This window comes from Centropristis striata, chromosome 1, assembly GCF_030273125.1.
Source record: "Centropristis striata isolate RG_2023a ecotype Rhode Island chromosome 1, C.striata_1.0, whole genome shotgun sequence".
Taxonomy (NCBI): Eukaryota; Metazoa; Chordata; class Actinopteri; order Perciformes; family Serranidae; genus Centropristis; species Centropristis striata.
In genome coordinates, this window is record NC_081517.1 from 40,597,049 (window position 1) to 40,616,220 (window position 19,172).

The 19,172-nt window shown below is 37.8% G+C and overlaps 1 protein-coding gene across 2 annotated transcripts in view; it reads left to right on the forward strand.

Annotated features, from left to right (window-relative positions):
* Positions 1-19,172, forward strand: part of dclk2a (doublecortin-like kinase 2a) — a 52,891-nt gene that overhangs the window by 17,481 nt on the left and 16,238 nt on the right. Inside the window, exons 3-6 of one of the 2 annotated variants that reach the window (XM_059342356.1) lie at positions 11,762-11,891; positions 14,633-14,731; positions 15,700-15,750; positions 18,639-18,733. In XM_059342356.1, the coding sequence (XP_059198339.1) occupies positions 11,762-11,891; positions 14,633-14,731; positions 15,700-15,750; positions 18,639-18,733 (375 nt within the window). The remainder of the gene's footprint in view (positions 1-11,761; positions 11,892-14,632; positions 14,732-15,699; positions 15,751-18,638; positions 18,734-19,172) is intronic. The other variant, XM_059342364.1, reaches the window with a different exon arrangement.

The following is a 19,172-nucleotide window of genomic DNA, read 5'->3' on the forward strand; positions in this document are numbered from 1 at the left end:
AAAATTACCAAAAAAAGGAAACAAAATTACCAAAATTGACCAGAAACTGATCAAAAAAAGACACAAAATGACCAAAAAAGACACAAAATGACTTGAAATGAAAAATTATTTGGCGACCCCCAGAAATCATCTCGCGACCCCAATTGGGGTCCCGACCCCAAGGTTGAGAATTGCTGGTTTAGTGTGCCTGTAGCTGAACACACAGCTGGTGCTACTGGTTTTCTGGCTGGCTGGCAGCGTCGGGTTCACACACACCTCTGGCTGTCATGTCCAATCCCACTGTCTGCTCCATCAAGGGAAAGTCTATGAACAGATGAATGAGGATGAAACATTGACCGTGAAGTGACCTCTCTTGTTACACCAGAGTTATTTGGGAAATCTGGATCCAGTTCATAGTTCCTGGCTGCCTTTTACCCCATGTAGCCTTTTTCCCCCGCTGTGACCCTGACACATAGGGGCCAGTCAGTGCTGTTAAAACATTAGTTATCGATGTTGTTCATCCCATTTCTAGATGGATAAATACTCTGTGGGAAGTGCGAGTCAATAATCGATTTATTATTACATTTGATCTGACATTCACAAGGGCTAAAGGGAAAATATTACTTGCAATCTTGAATGCTAAAATAACACAAGCTGAATTTAAATGAAAAGAAGTATAAATTGATTTAATATTACAGTGATAGTTCCACAATCCTGGAAGCCCAACAGAGTTCCTTTCAATTTCATTTGTTTTTATTATATTTATGGAAATTATTGTGAAATACTGATTTATATCTTATATACTAGCACAATTGTATGGTTTACATTTGTTTTATCTATCGGCTTTTATCTGTTTTACCTATATCTTATTATGTTATGTATATTTATTATCTTTTAGAATTTTAACCTACACATATTTTATTACCCAGCGTGCATTAGTCTCCATGTCCTTTTCTTGAAATATTCTTAGTTGTTGTTGTTGTTGTTGCTTTTTCAATTTCAGTTTGAACTACACTGGATTTGTTTGAAAGGTGGTATATAAATAAAAGTTGATTGATTGATGATTGACTACAATTTCATAGACAATCAGTTCATTTTCAAAGATCTTCATGCTATTCTAATGCTTTCTTAGTAGTTTACAAGATGTCGTCGCAAAAATAATCCCCCTGCTGTTCTGTCTGCCTCACTGGATCCTGCAAATTAGTGCCATTAAAAAGTCTGTCTCTTAAAAGGAGTTTTGAAGGAACGTCTGTGTTCTTTGGCCAGCATTCATCCTTTTGCTGAGTAAGGCTTGTCATACTTTATTCATCAATTCCATGGATTTATTACAGTAGATTTTTATTAGACTATTAAAGTGGCATTAGTTGTGCATGGGTTTAAGTAATAGTTTTTAATAAAACATGTAGGGATACACCTTATATCTTTGCTCGTACTGGATAAGAGTTTACATAAGTTAAAGATGGGTTATCTCTGTCCAAAAGCATCTGCCTTAAAATTGTGGAATACGTTTGCCTTTTCACTGAGTGATGTTATCAGGATGACAGCCAGTCTGCCCATTAACCAGGGGCTGGAACAGACCTGGACTGTTTACGCTGCTGAGCTGTAAATGCTGAAATGCCCGTCTCTCTGAAATCTATAAAGGCCTTTTCAGTGCACACAGCAAGCTGAGGAATGAGAGGGGAAATGGAACGCAGCACTGATAATTGGACTGTCTGTTCTGATGTAAAGTTTACATCTTTACAGTGGTTGGGTTGGGGTACTGTATACTCTATAATGAACTGAAAACACAATAACAGTACATCTTTAAAGATCTACATAAGCAGTTTTGGTTTCATGTTGTTTAATCAAACAAAGAGCAAACTGACCTTTAATTAGATTGTTCATCTCCTGTGCATCTCCTTTTCTTTGTGTTTCTCTCAGTCTTGTCGCTGTGTTTTTCTGGAATTCTTAGACCAGTATATTAGTGCTTCTGCGTGCGTTCAGTGTGCGGAACAGAAGTTGAAGGTCACTCGCAGGTCTCAACACTGCAGTTGTTTATTTGGCCTCAAATAATTTTTTCGCCATGCTGTTGGTGGGAGCAGCAGGCAGGCAGACAGCAGGCAGACTGGGAATACTCCCAAAAAACTCCAATGAAAAATGTACAATACATTTTTTTCCCGTTTTTTATTGAGCTTCTGCAGATGACAGTGCAGTAAATGGATATTAAATTGAAACCAACATAATTTAACATAGTGACATTCACCCATCTGTGAGCATGCACTGTAATAACTTAGGCGTTTGTGCTATAACTTTTCAGTTTGCTCTTTTTTCAATTAGAAACATAACAAACTTAAATATATATACAACTATGTGCTTTAAAACATGTGTCTTTGTCAAATTAAGAGTAATTCATAAGGCACTGAAAATGGCTCGAAATACATTTGAAGAATAACAAGTAGCCTTACATACAAACAATAACTTATAAGACAATATATCACATCTTGAAAGAGTGAACAGTATTTTATATTTGGCACACATCACTTAAACTAAAACACAAACTGCCCTAAAAGTAGGCACCGAAACACAAATAAGGCATTATTATTTATATTATTAAGTATTTGGATCATTTCACCTCCAAGGGCATATGCCAGTATATGCTGAAGTTCACTGCCCAGGACAACATTAATAACTACTTATATATATCTACTAATAACCTTTGTTATTAGTAGGTGTGTTATATTATTTTGTTTATAAGTAGATGGATAGCAGAGGGGATACAGATTCTCTTGACATCCTGAAGGCAGTGGTGAAAATTAGCTTGCCAAGATCTGCTCAGTTTGGTTCAGTTTGCCCTTCAATTTCCTTATTTTTTGTTGGTTTTCATAATATTAGTTCCAGTTTTCTTTAATCACACATAATCACAGAAACATATCCCATTATTGGTGAATACGGCAACAATATTTGCTGTTATGGGGAAATGGACCATTACTGCCTATAAACCAACCTGTCAACATGATAAAAAAGCTTGTTAATTTATTTTGATGTTCACTATCATTACAAGCTTAATCCTGCCCCTTCTCTTGGGTTAAAATTTATCCACATTCTTTAGTGAAAATTCCCCTCAGCAGCTTTTTGATGGGTGTTGAGAATAACTTCTATGTTTGCTTGGAACATTGAGTACTTACTATAATGAATTCAGCCCCGGAGTAAGAGGAATTCTTTGATTACCAACATGTCTTCTCAGCTAGCTAGTTCATGCTGCTTGTATTGCTGGTTTTGGGGACATACACATCAGTATGATGGGAGGTGGGCGTTGGTTAGCGTGACACTGATGCACCGTGGCTTCATTTCACGCATCTAATGATGATGGCCTGCTGGCCCCGATACTCTCAACCAGCCCTGTCTAACAGTACATGTGTTAGCAGGGACGTGCTGCTCTGCTGTCTTGTGCCAAACAGTTAAAGGGTCATTAAGGTGTCTGAATTCTGCCCACCATGTTATCATATTGATAGGGATGATATCTTTTCATTTGCAGGGTAGTGAAACCTGCTGGCAGTTAAAGATTAGTCAAACTGTCTCCGTCTCTGAGTGGCTGGGGTCGTGGTCGCACAAGGGCTCTGTCTGATTGTCAGGCATGAGCTGTTTTCAGGGCCAAGTCTGGATTAAACGCCGCCATTTAGGTCAACAACCATGAAATTCGCAAGCCCACCTATTGTTCTGTGATGTCATTAGCATACAGCCCCATCTGACACCAGTGCACTGACACCATCCAACCAGGAATACTTTGGATAGGTTCACTGGTTGTTTATTCTGGACTTCTTGATGAAGTTTGTACGTTCTGAGATGTTGCAGGTATTGAATGATACCTAGGTGTAGTAGTATTATCCCTATACCATAGCCTTATCAGCATAATGACACATGTAATCAGCTAATTTATGTAATTTTGATCCTGCATTTCTGCTTTAAATACAACTAGAGTGACACTCGGAGAGCACAGAACTCCATCAAGAGGTGTGTGTTCATTAGCTTTAATTCATAATGTGTAAAAGACAAGGATAGTACCAAGATGTATTGTATTTCCAGTATTTTGTCATAACAAAAAAGAGCTACAAAAACAGATTAAGTAAGCCATGAAATGTGTACCAAAATTTTCTCCGGCTTTCCAAATTGTTCCGAGGAGGCGTTCACATTCACATCATTGAATTAATTTCTTCACCTTTGTGGACTTTACAATTTTGTTTGTCTTGACAATATACAATACCCATTGTTTCTTTTCTTAGAAACGACATAGACTTAAACAGCCCTGAGAGAAAACCTTGTGATTTTTGCTTAAAATATGTCAAAAACTGAGTCAGTGCAAGTCAATCAAACATCGTCGCTGTCTGGCCTTTGGAGATAAAATCCTACCAACCCCTCTCCCTCTCTCTTGTCTCTTGTCCCAGCAGATGGCTCACACACACACACACACACACACACACACACAAGAACCATCAATGCTTGTCCTCCAGTCTTGGTGGGCAATACAAACACACTTCATTGTATCCGTAAAGCAAAAGTGCCTGCCCCATGTTTCACAAGTGCTGGCATGATACCCTGCATTGACGCACAGGAAAACAAAAAGCCGGCAGACGACAGAGAGCGGGAGTGTCGGGGGCCACGGGGCTGTCGGCTGTGCAGAACGCGTGGAGGCCACAGACGGGGGGGCCATCATTGTGTGCTGTGTGATCTCAACTACTTGTTTTGTTTGTCTGTCCGAGCGTTGCAGCAGGCCTTTCACTCTCCCAACAGGAGAGGTGACATCATGATATTCAAACCCCAGCCCAGCCCACACACTATTGTTTGTGTACTTGAGTTTAATCATTCAAGCAACCCTGTATTGCCTTAGCAAGTTCTGGCACATTGATGTGATGAGTGTTTTCATGAGCTTTATGTCTGTCCAAGCTTTTCTGACGACTGAAGCATGTTTGTAATTTTTATGGTGGAGTTACATTACATTACATTACATTACATGTCATTTAGCAGACGCTTTTGTCCAAAGCGACTTACAATAGGTGCATTCAACCTGAAGGTACTAGACATAGACCACAGGAATCAAGTAAGAAGTAAAAAAAAAACTTGTTTCATGTGCAAAAAAAAAAAAAAATGCTCTTCTAAGTACATAAATTTAAGAGCTAAAGTTATGTACTTAGAAGAGCATTTTTTTTTTTTTTTTGCACATGAAACACGGTTTTTGAGTTTAATTTGCACATGAAACGGTGTCTATTCTTTAAGTCCTGGCTTACCAGTGTTCATGTTTATTAGTGGAATTTTTATTTATTTATTTTATGTATTTGCAAAGCAACATTAGATACTCATTATATAGTATATATAAAAGTGGGTCTTCGGAGACTTTTGCTGGAACTGCAATATTATATTTTGAGCATTTAGTGCTTAGTAGCCACTTTAAGTGCAGTGAAGTTGGTTTTTAATTGGAGACAGAGTATTATGTTAATTGGCAACAAAAACCAACATTTTATGCATCTCTTGTAAATCTCTTCGCACCTCAGCAGTTCTGAGCGTCTTAACTCTCTAAATGAGAAGGATAATCTGCTGAGGCTCATTTGGGCTAAAAGTTGTGCGTGCATGTTTTGGTTTTCCTCCCACTCTCTTCATAAGGGCTCAGTGCTCATGTACATTCAGTCAGCCTGAGGTTATGTACAGTAATGTCTCTCTTCCCGTGTGTGAACATGACTTGGAGGAAAGAGAGAGCCAGACAGCTCTGAAATGTGCGATAGGCCAACCAGCCAGTGGCAGATGTGAAGCAGAGTTCACTGCACTGCCTTGGAGTTTCCCTAAATTGGTTTACAAATGAAGGGAAGCTGCCAATTTCTTTTGTTCTTGAGTGCTTTTGCCTTCAGTATCTCCATATAAAGTGTCCCTCATGAATTAATAAAATCCTGTTTATGAAAGCCCCAAGGAAACACACTTGTTTACTATCATGTTTCTTTTTCACTGAGAAGTGGTTTGTTGGTTCTTTTACAACTGTGTGGTCGCTGCTGAATGTTTTAGAGACTGAAAGCATATTTAATTTGTTCACAAATGTGATGTATTTAGTAGCTAATGTTTAATGCAGCTAATGAAGTGAATCCACAGCAAGCGAGTTAATGATGAGCTTAGATTTCTCATTGCTCATTTTTGTGCCTCCGCTGCCGCCTTGTCTTGGCAGTTACACGTGCTTTGAGATCTACCGCTCTAATCCAAAGGAATTAAACCGTCTCAGGAAGCCGCCTCTGTCGTTAGTAAGAGTTCAAACTGAGTTAATAACCTGGCTGGCTTTAGCTTAACCATCACACTGGCAAACCCAATAGGTACCCGGCTACCTGCATGTTCAGTGAGAGTTAAACTTTTCTAGTTTACTATGAAAGGGTTCTTTTCCTTTGTGGCAGAAGGAGTGTTGTGTGTGCCGACCTTCCCACAGGCAAGAGGCAGAGATCTCAATCTTTGTCTTTTCTTTTTTAATCTTTCCTTCAGGGCTCAATCCACCTTCTTTGTCTCCTGCTCATTTGGTTCAGGGTGATGAGCACCAATGAGGGGTTTAGAGGTAAATGGGGTTGATGATACTGAACAATTACTGTGATCATTGTCCTGTCAGCCATTTGTAGTGTGTCTTGTTCAGCCATTTATGGCCTTTTTCCATTGCCTTAAAATCCCACCACCTGCTGTTGTGTGACATTTTGTTTTTGGTGCATAGCCCTTACTTAAGAGAAGACAATTTTCACTAACTAAAAATGTAGTTTTTGCACCTGTAATTGTCCTGCCAGGCCAAAATAATACAGTTTTGTAATGCCAAAAATAATATATTGTGAATATATTGGATAAAAGATATTTGGGTTGTGTTCATGCCTTAAATATCAAAACCACCCACTTGTTTTATTCATAAAAGCACTTGGTTATTAAGGGATCTGCAACCTTGACTGTGTGGGAACCTATTGCCCTTTTTTTTATTCATATCTTGAAAACTATTTTCTTCCAACCCAAATATTTTTTTGGCAGGGAATGCTCATGCTCAACTCACAGATTCCTTTTGATACTTTCATATGCACACACTCTTACAGTCGGCACCCTGCATTTCCCTCTGTTGCTAAGCTTAGCAGGGCAGAAAGTACAGCAGGCAAGACAGAGGACAGAGACTGATGATGAGAGCAAGAGAAGGTCAGACATACGAGAGGAGGGGGGTTGTCGCATCTCACAGGGCAAACTTCAGTTTAGCCTCAAGACACGTCACCCAGCCAATACAGAGCCCTGCGAATAGTCCACTTCACTGATTGGCTGAGACAGGCCCTAGCAGGACAGTGCTGGCGATGGACTGCCATTGGCTGTTTATCCTGGCAGTAGTTGACAAGAGCAAAGTAAAACACGGACAATGCAGTCTGACATTCATACACTTCTTTGCTTCAAATAATCTCCTGCAGAGGTTTTGCTAAGTTTAAGGAAAACCTTCATACTTTACTTTTATAAAAAAATAAAACATTTTGGTGATATGCAGGCTGCAAAAAGGTAAAATACAAGAGATGCTGCTGTTGGCAATAATAAAGTAGAACAGCAGGAGGCTGGGTGGTGGAGGGAGAAGTCCGTCTACACTGTCAGTTATGCATCATGCAGCTCGAGGTATCAAATCACAATAGTGGTAACATTATGACTCAGAGCTTGGCACATTATTAAGACCACCTCATCAACGAGGTGAATGTGACTCGTGATTAGCTGGTGACAATTGATTGATGGATCCAAAGTCCAAGCCCCACTTGGTTACTGTTTCTACATTAGACAAGCTGGACAAAAAGAATCCCTGCTAGGGGTGTGCCGTATTGTATCGTTCACAATAATACCGGTATGTTTTTTATACCATTAAAAAATTCATATTGCGATAATGGCAACATTCCTATTTGTTGACGTAGTGATGTCAAATCATTGCATTCACAACTTACTGAGGAGTAGCAGCACCAAAATGTACTTGAAGAAACAAAAGTAAAAGTACTCGTTATGCAGAATGAACCCACTTAGATTGTTTTATATATTCTATATATATTGTTGGATAATTATTTTTGATGCATTTATGTAATCACCTTTTTTCTATCAAGGTAACTGCTCATTTTAATTATCATACTTTTATGTAGTTTAATTCATTAGAATGTTAATCACGTTTTTATGTTAAATTTTGATGTGAAAAGTAACTAAAGCTGGCAGCATAATGTAGTGAAGTAGAAGTATGAAGTTAAAGTTTAATAAACTTACCTCAAAATTGTACTTAAGTACAGTACTTGAATAAATGTTTGCAGTATTTTTTTTTTATTTCCATTTTGTACTGAAGAGTCAAGAGTATTTTTTTTTATATTTGGCAATTCATTTAAAAAACCAGTGTCCCCCTACTGGGGACACTGGTCCCCAGTAGGGGTGGGCCTTTCCCCACTGTTTAGCTGGTTGCCTATTCAGAAATCAATACTGAATAATCATCTACAAAGCATTTATTCTTCTGCTTCATTGGGATATATACAGTCATTTGAACCAGGGAATTGTAATTAATGCAGTTTAAAACATGCAGCCAGGGGCTCTCTCGTCAAAGGTTTATAATATTCCAGCCTTGAGTTAATTTTCTTCACATTAAGCCTGTTGCCCTAGGTGCAGCTAGGACAAACGTGTCCTGCAGCAACAGCAAGATAACTTGGCCTGTTAGAGTGGATTTAAATTGGAATTCAGATGATTGTGAGCTAATTAAGCCAGTGTGCGTCTCATAGTTTGTTTGGTTCAGAAGGGAAAATGTAAACTCAGAGCCTTGTTTATGGTCATCTTTGTGGACCCTCTGTCAGTAACAAAATCCACCTGCAAGCAATTACAAAAGTAACCAAGTAACATGTTTTATACTTTTTTTTAAATGTGTTTCTTTAATTCATGAAAAAATAAGCATAAAAATTACAGTTGATATAGAGGTTTATCTGCTGGACCTTTTTTTTTTTTTTTTTTTTTTTTTTGCTAGTCAACCAGGATAGAGTCTAAGAAGTTAGCTTGAAGAATCTTGGCACATAGCCCCCTGTAGAACAGAAAGTTGTTTATTTACACTAAATGTTTTGTCTGGATCAAGCAAGCAATCAATAAAAAAACAATTTATAATCTTTAGAGGTGCAGGTAGGAGGCAGAGCCAGGCTAGCTGTTTGCCCTTGTTTACAGTCTTTGTGCTAAGCTAAGCTAACTGGCTACTGGCTGTTGTGCGACATATAACAGCCCAGTGTGAAAATGGTGTAAAACTTCACATTTAAATCTCTGCCATAAATGAAATTAGCATATTTCTTAAAATGTTGAACTATTCCTTTAAGCTGTCCGCTGACTGCAGGGTCGTTGGTTTCCCTGCCAGGGGACCGTAGTGCTCACTTCAGCAGTCCCCTTTGTTGCTGCTGTCTCACATTGTCCTCAAACAAATGAGCAGCGTGCTCTAGAGCAGCGCAGCCCGCTGAGTGGATGGAAAAATACAGGAGAGTGTTAACATTGCTAATGTCTGCACACCAGAGAAGGCAGTGTGGGGATTAAGGTCAGAGGTCAGAAATATTATCTAATATCTGCATGCAATAGTCTCTGACTAAGACAGCTTGCACTGCACCACAGTTCATTTCTGACACATTCGTGGGACTATCCCTGTGGGCTGTTGCTATGGTGATTTGAACACCTGTGCCCTGACGGTATGGTGCGGCGATCAGCTGCCAAGTTCCAGAGTGAGAGCTCATCTAAAGAATGGCATCCATGTCTCCAGCTATGTCCAACCCACAGGTCAGTGTGGAAACATGTTACATGTGGACACTTCTCTTGTACTTTCACTCATGTGTTGCCATTTAAAGAGTTTTCAGTTTGCCGGAAAGATCAGACAAAGGGAGCATGTGAAGGCCATGAAATAGTCATTGATTATTTATGAGCATGTTATGGATACCTGTTTCATTTTTAATTGATGCCGTCTGAATGTAGGACATGCAGAAGTGTCACATGAAGTGTCTTATTTATTATTAATGAATGTCTAACTCAGGCCTACTGTACAGACATTTATTTGTATTTTTTTTTTAATACCCCAACCTTACTATTTTTGGGATCAGATGTCTCACTCATACTCCTATTCTGTCTTTTTTTTCTCTTTGCCTCGTACTACTTTTTACTGTGGAGATTGTTTGTGCTCTTTAGTAGTCATTTAGCTTTTCCGGACTACCAGTTCTCCTGATACCAATCTCACACACACACATACACACACTTTCCCCCACTGTGTCAGCCCCCAATCTCCCTGAGAGGATCCATCTGCCCACAATCTTATGCCATCTCGTGCTCCTCCTCCTTACTCTCGTTTCGTGTGTGTGTGTGTGTGTGTGTGTGTGTGCATATGCCTGGCAGTGTGTGGGTGCACTTGTGTGTGGTGGGTGGGATAATGAACGGATCTGTGCCTCCTTTGTCTTCCTACTTGTCCACCTACAGCAATGGAGGGATAATCTTGTGTGTGTGTGTGTGTGTGTGTGGGCACATCTCACTATAGTTTAAAAGTAACTCCTGTTTCTGTCTCCAGGGGTGGGTGGTGGGTGTTAAAGGAAAAGTGCTCTGAGCTGCAGAGAAAATGACGATCACAGTGTGAGACAGAATTGAAAACGCAAGACAAATGACCCTGCAGCACGGATGCTAACTGTACTGTACTGCTTACCTGTGACTCTGCAGTATTCTGGATGTCATGGGGTTTTGACCTCGTCCTGTTGTTACACTGCGTCTCTCTGCGCTGTTTGCTCTAACACAGACAGAGCCACACAGTCACAGCCTTATTGTAACACAATGCCTCACACAGACTTTAATTGAGCACAAAGTGAAGCATAAAAAACCACAGCTGTCTACAGTTAAAATATGTACAGTAGATTGAGTGAAATCCAGTAGAATCTTGTAAATTAATGCATTATCATGTGATGGTAGAAACACTGGTGCACCAAACAAACTATCATGCTTGTCTTATTAAAGAAATTATTGCTATTGCTTTACTCAATTCTTAGGTAGTTCTACTGTACTTGAATGTACAAAATTGTTACAAGATGGTAATACTGGACTTAGAGCACTACAATTAAATTTCCCCATGGCTTACTGTGTGGATTGCGGCTTTACATCCAAATATGATGTATAATATGATACATTTTTTATTGTTTATATCCATGTTTTCTAACTCAATTCCTGTCATTCAGCAGGCTAATGTGAAACTTTTTTCAGTAATGGTTATTGTGTTGATGTGTATTTGTGCATATGCACATTGTTGTGCTGTATTGCTACTTTTTACATGTATAAAGGATTGTTATTCACCTTATTTTGATGGCTCTACTGTAAAAATGATTACAGTGCAAAATACTTTTTTGTATTTGGCAACTGTTGAGATTTGCACTTCAAACTACATTTTAGATTTTTATTTATTTATACAGTCTAAAAAAAAAAATCATATTTCCTATATCTTTTTAAGTATTTACTAATATCGTCAAGAATATCATTATCGCAAAAATAGCCTGCAATATCGTGATGTTCTTTTAGGGCCATATCGCCCACCCCTATTTGAAAGCGTGGCACCAACCTGCCATTTCGATTTTTTAATAGATTTTGCTCCAACAACATCATTAAAATAAACTTTAAGCTCTTTAGATTGACTGAGGGAAGCATGCTGCACATAAAAAAGGAAGGTAACTATTTACTTCTTAAAAAATTTGGCGGAAAGCCTTATGAATATTCTCCATTTTTTTTAAATCTCTCCTTCCTTCTTCTCTTTTTCCTCCAGATTATCTGCCTGCAGGACTTCTTCGGGGACGATGACGTGTTTATAGCGTGTGGCCCGGAGAAGCACCGATATGCCCAGGACGACTTTGTGTTGGATCACAGTGGTAAGGCTTCCACAGCCTTTATGACTGGTAGGCTTGACTAAGACTAACTAAACATCCCTCTGTGTGTGTGTGCGTGTGTGCGTGTGCCCGTGTGTGCGTGTGTGTGTGTGTGTGTGTGTGTGTTGCAGCACTCTTTTCCTTTAGGAAGTTGACAGCAGCATAAGGGGTTTCTGTGTGATTACAGGACTTTTTTATTTGTTTCTCTTTCCAATTTTGTTTGGATTATTATACATTTGATAGTGGAAAAGTGAGCTTTTTGCATTTACATACAGTTATAATAACTAGTGTTCAGCACAGGAATAAGTGCAACAAATTTGCGCATGCACGCACATACACACATTCTTTCTGTCACGTAAGGAAAAGAGGCTGCACTCTTGTTGTTTGAGTGAAATTTCATTTTTTTTGTGCTTCTGTGAATGATTTTTTATTCATGCTCTGTACTCTATGTGCTGTACATTGAGTATACTGTGCACACCTCCTGTTGGGTATCACAAAAACACGAAGTTCAAAAGCACACAGACAGGATATGACCTCTTTACACCAGCAGATAAACTCACTGTCAAAGCTATGTAGAACTTCATTGGATAATCCCTCAGGAAGAAAAACAAGTTTATTATAGTAACAGTCCAAAGTATTGACGTCCTGTTCAATTTTTTTGGTTGTTTGGTCAGGTTTGCAAACAACAGGGAGGCACATCCTACTAGCACACGCTGTGTTAACTGTTTCCGAGGATGAATGATGGTGCGTTGGTCATATTCAGAGATAGTTTGCCGCTTTCGTCCCACTTACACTCCTGTGCTCCACTTTTAAGAATTAGGTCTTTGAAGGAACAAAAAAGGCACACTGTAACTCTCTGCTGAAGGTACAGAAGCTGCTCTTCCTTTTGCTAAATGAGTCCAGCACATACTCTACTGTTGAAACATGGAAAGAATAAAAGATGTAGAAGATGGCCTGCACAATAGATCATACAAAAAGGCATAAAAATGATTTTATTATGGTCTAAAAGCACTTTTTATTTGGAGATAAATATTCTCATTTCAGGGGTTGTCCTGGAAAACGATTTGGTTTTACACCATACAAGGAAGTGTAGCGCCTTTTAATCAGCCAGTGAAATATGTGTTTGATAATAAATAACATGGGGAACACATTAGAAAAGTGCTGTGGGTGGGTGTGCTTCTGTGGGTGTGTGTTTTTTTTTCTTCATGTGTGTGTCATTACATTACACCTCTCACCACCCCCACCCTCATTAACACAAGCCTGAAAAGTTTACCACAAGCTTCACAACATCTGCTCTCATACTGCACACAGCTACAAAGCAACACCACAGAATCAGATGTGGCATGCAGCAAACACTCTAAAAACCAAAGCTTGTGAATGTATTTTCATGTGTTCATGGTGCGCAGATCATTTTTAGCCTAATTGCTGTATTCCAGAGGAAAACAAGCTGTTGTTACTGCTTAACTGTGGCAGTAAAAACATCACTGGTGCATACAAAATCTTGATTTGAGAATCTGTTTTATATTTTTTAACAAATCAATAATGACTGGATGAGTGAGTTAATTTGTTTCTGCCAAGAGCCGCTATAAATCAGTTTAAATTCAACATTATACGTACTATCAAACATTAACAAATGTAATTTAGTGTTATGTTTTTGTAATTACATTAAATTTAATGTAAAAGTAATTCTCAGAGCTGTTTGGCTTTTTATGGCCAATATGTTCATTTTCTAAGCAGTTCTTGGGAGGATTTTCCTAATAATAATAGTAATAATAGTAATAATCATAATAATCTTTATTTATATAGCGCTTTTCCTAATGTTACAAAGGGCTTTTCAAAATAAAATAAAATCAGAGAAGGGGAATAAAATGATCAGCACATTAATGGATAAGACAAAAAAAAAAGTAGGAATAAAAGTGTATATTTTTTCCATAAGCTTTCTTGTACTGAAATGTGTTTGTGGAGATTACTTTTAAATAACATTTTTAATTTTCTAATTTCAAAATGGAATATTTCTAAAAAAAATAAAAATGTTCTTTGTATTTCTAGTCTTAATGTAGTCTTATTTACTAATATTTTCATTCGGTTTTATTATTCATTTGAAGAGGTTTTTGCAAGACTGCTTGATTAACTCTGGAGAAGTTTGGATTCTTTAAAAAAAGAAACAGAATTATAGAAGGTTACAGCATCCAAGTATATTTTTCTTAAACAGTTTGAAAAAAATCAGGAATTGGGAATCTAAAACAGTATAATTGTAGTGTTGGTACCAATAACTTACTTAACTAAAAAAAACACTTACAATAATTATAATAAACTTTATTGGTATGGCACCTTTTATACATGAAATGCATCACAAAGGACTTTACAACAAATAAATGAAAGTGCTTCACATTGAACGGAGATAAAAAATAAACATTAAGTAAACAAAGCATTCAACTTGTAAAAATTATAACTATACTCTGCTCTAATCAAAATCCGTGTGAAAATGTTGATGTAGCTTAGTGGAAATGTATTCCACATCCTCTGTGCTTTTTAATCTGTTTTTATTTAAATGCTACTTTCTCTGCTGCCCCTCTGTCTCCATAATAAAGTGTGATCAGCATTCATGAAATCATGCAACATAAATAACATTTCCAGGGTCATATACCTGCTCCAGCAGCTTGTTGGGCATAATCGTGCCACATTAACTCTGGCCGAGAAGAAGGAACCAGTTTGTTTATAGGGGAAGGTTAATTTATACGATGGTGACCCTGAGCGTGTTTACCCCCCAGAATGCAGAGTGCTCAAGTCGTCTCACAGCCGCTCTTCTACTCCGCACCGGACAGCTAAGAGCCCCGGACCTTCACGCCGCAGCAAGTCCCCTAGTGCAGGTGAGACACATGACTGCACACACATCGGAACAGCCTGTTTTTTCTCTTCTAAATTAAGACCTATACATGCATAGATGGCATATTCAACTCATAAGTAGACAATCTAAAAGGTCAAGTACGTTGTGAAAGTAAGTGTGAAAATATGAAAAATATGAAAAATTGGGTAGAGTACATAAAATCAATTAGATCTGACTTTATCTGAGATGACCATCATTAGAAGGAAAAGTACCCTGGTTCGTAGCTACAGAAGTTGAAAAGTTATGTTTTTTTTATTTATTTTTATTTTTATTTTTATTATAATTATTTATAATTAGATTTATTGTTTTTTTGCTTATTTTTTGTTTTATGAATATTTTTATTTCTCAAATTTTGCTACACTGGAACAAATTGCTGTTAGATTAGTCATAACTGTTGGATGACATTGGATGACTACTATTTCAGTTGCACAATTTTATTGGAGTGAATAAAAATGTAAAGTTAATTTATATCTGATCCAAGATGAAAGATGGCAAGTGTAATCTGAAGATGTATTATTGGAGGGGTTTGATTTATGTATACCAGATGTATGCAAAATGTTTGTTAAAATGTTCAATAAAAAGAAAGTGTGAAAATATATGAAAAATCCCTCTTATCTGATGCTAAAGTAACACTGTGAGGTCATTTGTGGCTGACAGGCTGAGTAGTTGCCTTTTTATTTAGCAGCCTCATCCTGAACCCTCAACAGCTGTGACGGGTGACTAAGCAATTTGTGTGCTGCACTGAGAGATGGTCACATTCTGCTGAGTAATTAGTGTTCTACAAGCCATTACGTCAGTTTAGAGAAGAGATTTGAGTGGCTGCCAGTTTAAAGTGCCTGCAGTCCAAGTTTAGCCCTGGAAGTTCAAACTCTTTGAGTGTATGTTGTAATGTGATTATGTCTCAATCATTTTTACTTTATTTATTTTTTGTTTTTGCTTCTGACTCTGCAGCAAGGCAACCTGTGCACTACTCCACCAGCCAGTCTCCCATCAAATCTCCAGGTGAGGCTCATGATGGTGGCACATTTTGCTTTATCAAACACCTGCAATATCAATTTTCTCTGGTGATCAAGTAAAGTTGGTTAAACAAGATTCTCACAACTTTAAGGTTCTCTTCTTATCATGTGAATGATCAATGTCAATGGTGGTTTAAGAGCTGCAAATAAAACATTAGTGGGTTTGTTGGTGTGTAAATCAAATTGGGTTGAAAACTGGATTGGAAATGCTAGATGCTAAAATACAGGGACCCCAGATTATTAAATGATGTTGCAAGAAGGTGCAACATATTTTTTTAATCCAGCACATTATCCTCCGTAACGAATTGAGAGGTTTGTTTTAAATGTTTTTTTTTTGATTGAACAAATGATAAATAATTAAGCTTTGTAGTTGTTAGTAGGAGGATTTTGTTACTGACAGAAGGTCTTTGTGCTGAGCTAAGCTAACCATCTCCTGGCTGCAACTTCAAACCAGACTTTTCTCTAGTAGCCCTACCAACGGGTCAAATTCCAGCTACCTCAAGGTTTTTCTTGACAGGAAACCTCTAAAACGAATGCCTAAATGAAATGCATTATCAGAAATGAATGCTAACATTGCCTGCTAATATGCTAAATGTCACTCTTACATGTGTTGTACTAGATGTTGGCATGTCACATGGCTAAATGTATGCATGCAAACTTGGACATTGTATGGTAACTTGAAACATTAACATGTAGGCACAACATTTTTAACCGTTCAAAGTTATTCATGTGATGTCATTCAAACTATAATTATGAGCAGCCAAGTAGGAAAAACGTTTCCCCTAACCTCCTAGTTGTAGGTTCAAGCTTTTGGCAACTCCGGTATCTACAACTTGCTGTAAAGAAATTGTCATCAATCAAAGACTCCATTACTTGTAGTTACATGTAAATAAAATGTAATATTAACACTAATACTGTACATTTATCTCATTCAAGATTAGGTAAAGTGTTTGAATCTGGTTTCATATGATAAACTGCCACAAATCTGTAATACAAAAAAGTAGCTAATTAGGTTTAAAAAGTAAGCAGTGGGGGCAGCAAATCTATCAGTGAATTAACACCCACAAGTTGGAAAAATGTCCAATGTCTTGTTCTCAGGGTAGACTTTACATTTCTGCTCCAACTGTGGTCAGGATTAAAGAGATGTGGTGTGAGTTATAGTGTCCACACTTTTCATTCATGGTCCAACCATTAACCCTTAATAGGGACTCATTGAAATACTTGCAAATTCCAAATTTCAACCCTAGAGAATATTGGAGGGTATTACTTGCCAGAATGTGTAAAAAAAAACATATACGAAAATAGCATTTTGAGAAAAAAGTTTACGAGATTAAAGTGGCAAATCTACGAGAAAAAAATGTGCAGATTTATGAGATTTAAAGTGGTGAATCTGGGAGAAAAAAGTTGCTTTTTCCCACTTTTTTCTCGTAAATCTGCGACTTTTTTTGCGCAGATTTGCCACTTTAAATCTCTTAAATCTGCAACTTTTTTTCTTGTAGATTTGCCACTTTAATCAAGTAAATTTGCAACTTACGAAATATCGAAACTCGAAATATTACCTGAAGTTACCAAATGTAGTTCTTTGCCTGATAAAGGGTTAATTATGGTTGGGTATTAAATTACCATTTTGTCTAAATAGTGCCAGTTTTTTTATAGTCTTGCCTGTCCTTCTGGTTTGAGGTGAAATGCCTTCAGTGACATTTTAGCCACAAACTGAGAGATCTCATTTTCTTCATTATGTAATTTTTCAACATTTTTTGGGCTTAATTTCCTTCTTCCTTTCTCTCCCTTCCTCTGGCCCAGAGTAGACTTCAGGATGCTGTGTATGATACACATCTATCTAATTTGAAAGCCAGCTGCTGCAGAATCCACTGATTCAAAGCCATGAACTGATTAGAGCCATCTTCAGCTCTGTTAATGAAATTCTCTCTCACTAAACAGTTAAATCACATGCCTCCTCATCTGTAGCAGCAGAGGTGCTCCAAAGTTAAACTGTACTCTCGAAACATTAAAAGCTTTGTTTGAGACTTCAAAAGCTCCTTCATAGAAATAAGATAAGTACCTAGAGGAAAGTTAAGAGAGGAGATAAAAACTCTAAGTGATTGTACAATGAAACAAAATCTCTGTAACAGTAGTAGTGTAAAGACGCAGCCTGTAGGCAGCGTGAAATGATTTCCACAGCTCAGCTCAGTTTATGCAGTTGAAGAGACTTTGAGTTAAAGTTTGACACAATATGTGTCAGAAATAGTCTGTTCTTGAGAGAATGAATCACTCAAACAATAAAAGCTCTCCTCCTGCTGTGTGCCTGCGCTCCTCGTCTTACACGCTAAAGTATGTTGTGGATATGTGTTGAATTAAAGTACAGAGGAAGTCAAATATTATTGGGATGTTTACAACAAACTGAACCAAATCATTTGAGGCATACACTGTATCACAATCTATAATTTAAAATCATATTCATTCAGTTCAACAATTGTCAAGAGAAGTAAAAGAAGATCTGTTTGTTTCTGTGTGGAGGTAGGTGTTTGTAATTGTAGTTTTGCAGATTAACAGATGGAATAATGTAAAACCACAAGAAGACACAAAGGAAACCAGCAGCTTTTCAAAAAGAATAAAAAAAACAAACTAGTTGTAACACCAGTTGCCTGCAGGTGGCACAAACACAAACAAAATGTCCTACACATTTTCTTAATATATGCTCGCTCTCCTGCATGCATTGTTGATGATACATAGAAATACCATAAGCAGAAAGTAAGGCACCTTCAAACAAGCTGAGTCACTGTCAATATCCATGTATATATTGTACAACCTTGCAATAATAATGACTCTTTCCCCCGCTCTTGCATGTCTCTGCCCTGTTTTTCCTCCACATAGTAAACGGTGTGTCAAGCAGCCAGATCTCAACTCCAAAGTCCACCAAGTCGTCCACTCCGTCTCCCACCAGCCCCCGCACCAACCCTAGTTTTAAGGTAAGACGGTATATCACATCCACGTGTTTCCACACAGCACATAAACACACACTCACAACTCTCAGATGCACTTAATAAACAGTATCTAAAAAAACTGGATCTGGAGAAACTGGAGATCTTTGATATCCTCCCTCATGAAAGATTACAAGCTGCTGTAAAGGGCAAGGATGAATTGTTCTTAATTGTTTGGACACCCTTTCTTGATTATATACCTGCAGATCTGAAAAATCTGCTGTTGATGGGTAGACAGTTTTCTGACTGCCCATCATGAATGCCTATTGTGGACTGGAGACAAACTAGAACTGTATTTGTTTATTTATTTACCAATTTATTTATTGGAATATATTTTAAAGAGGTGGGGGGAAAAATCAATACAGCATAGTATCGCGATATACTGGAGAAACTGGTATCATAGGAAACTATAGAAGATCCAAGGAAT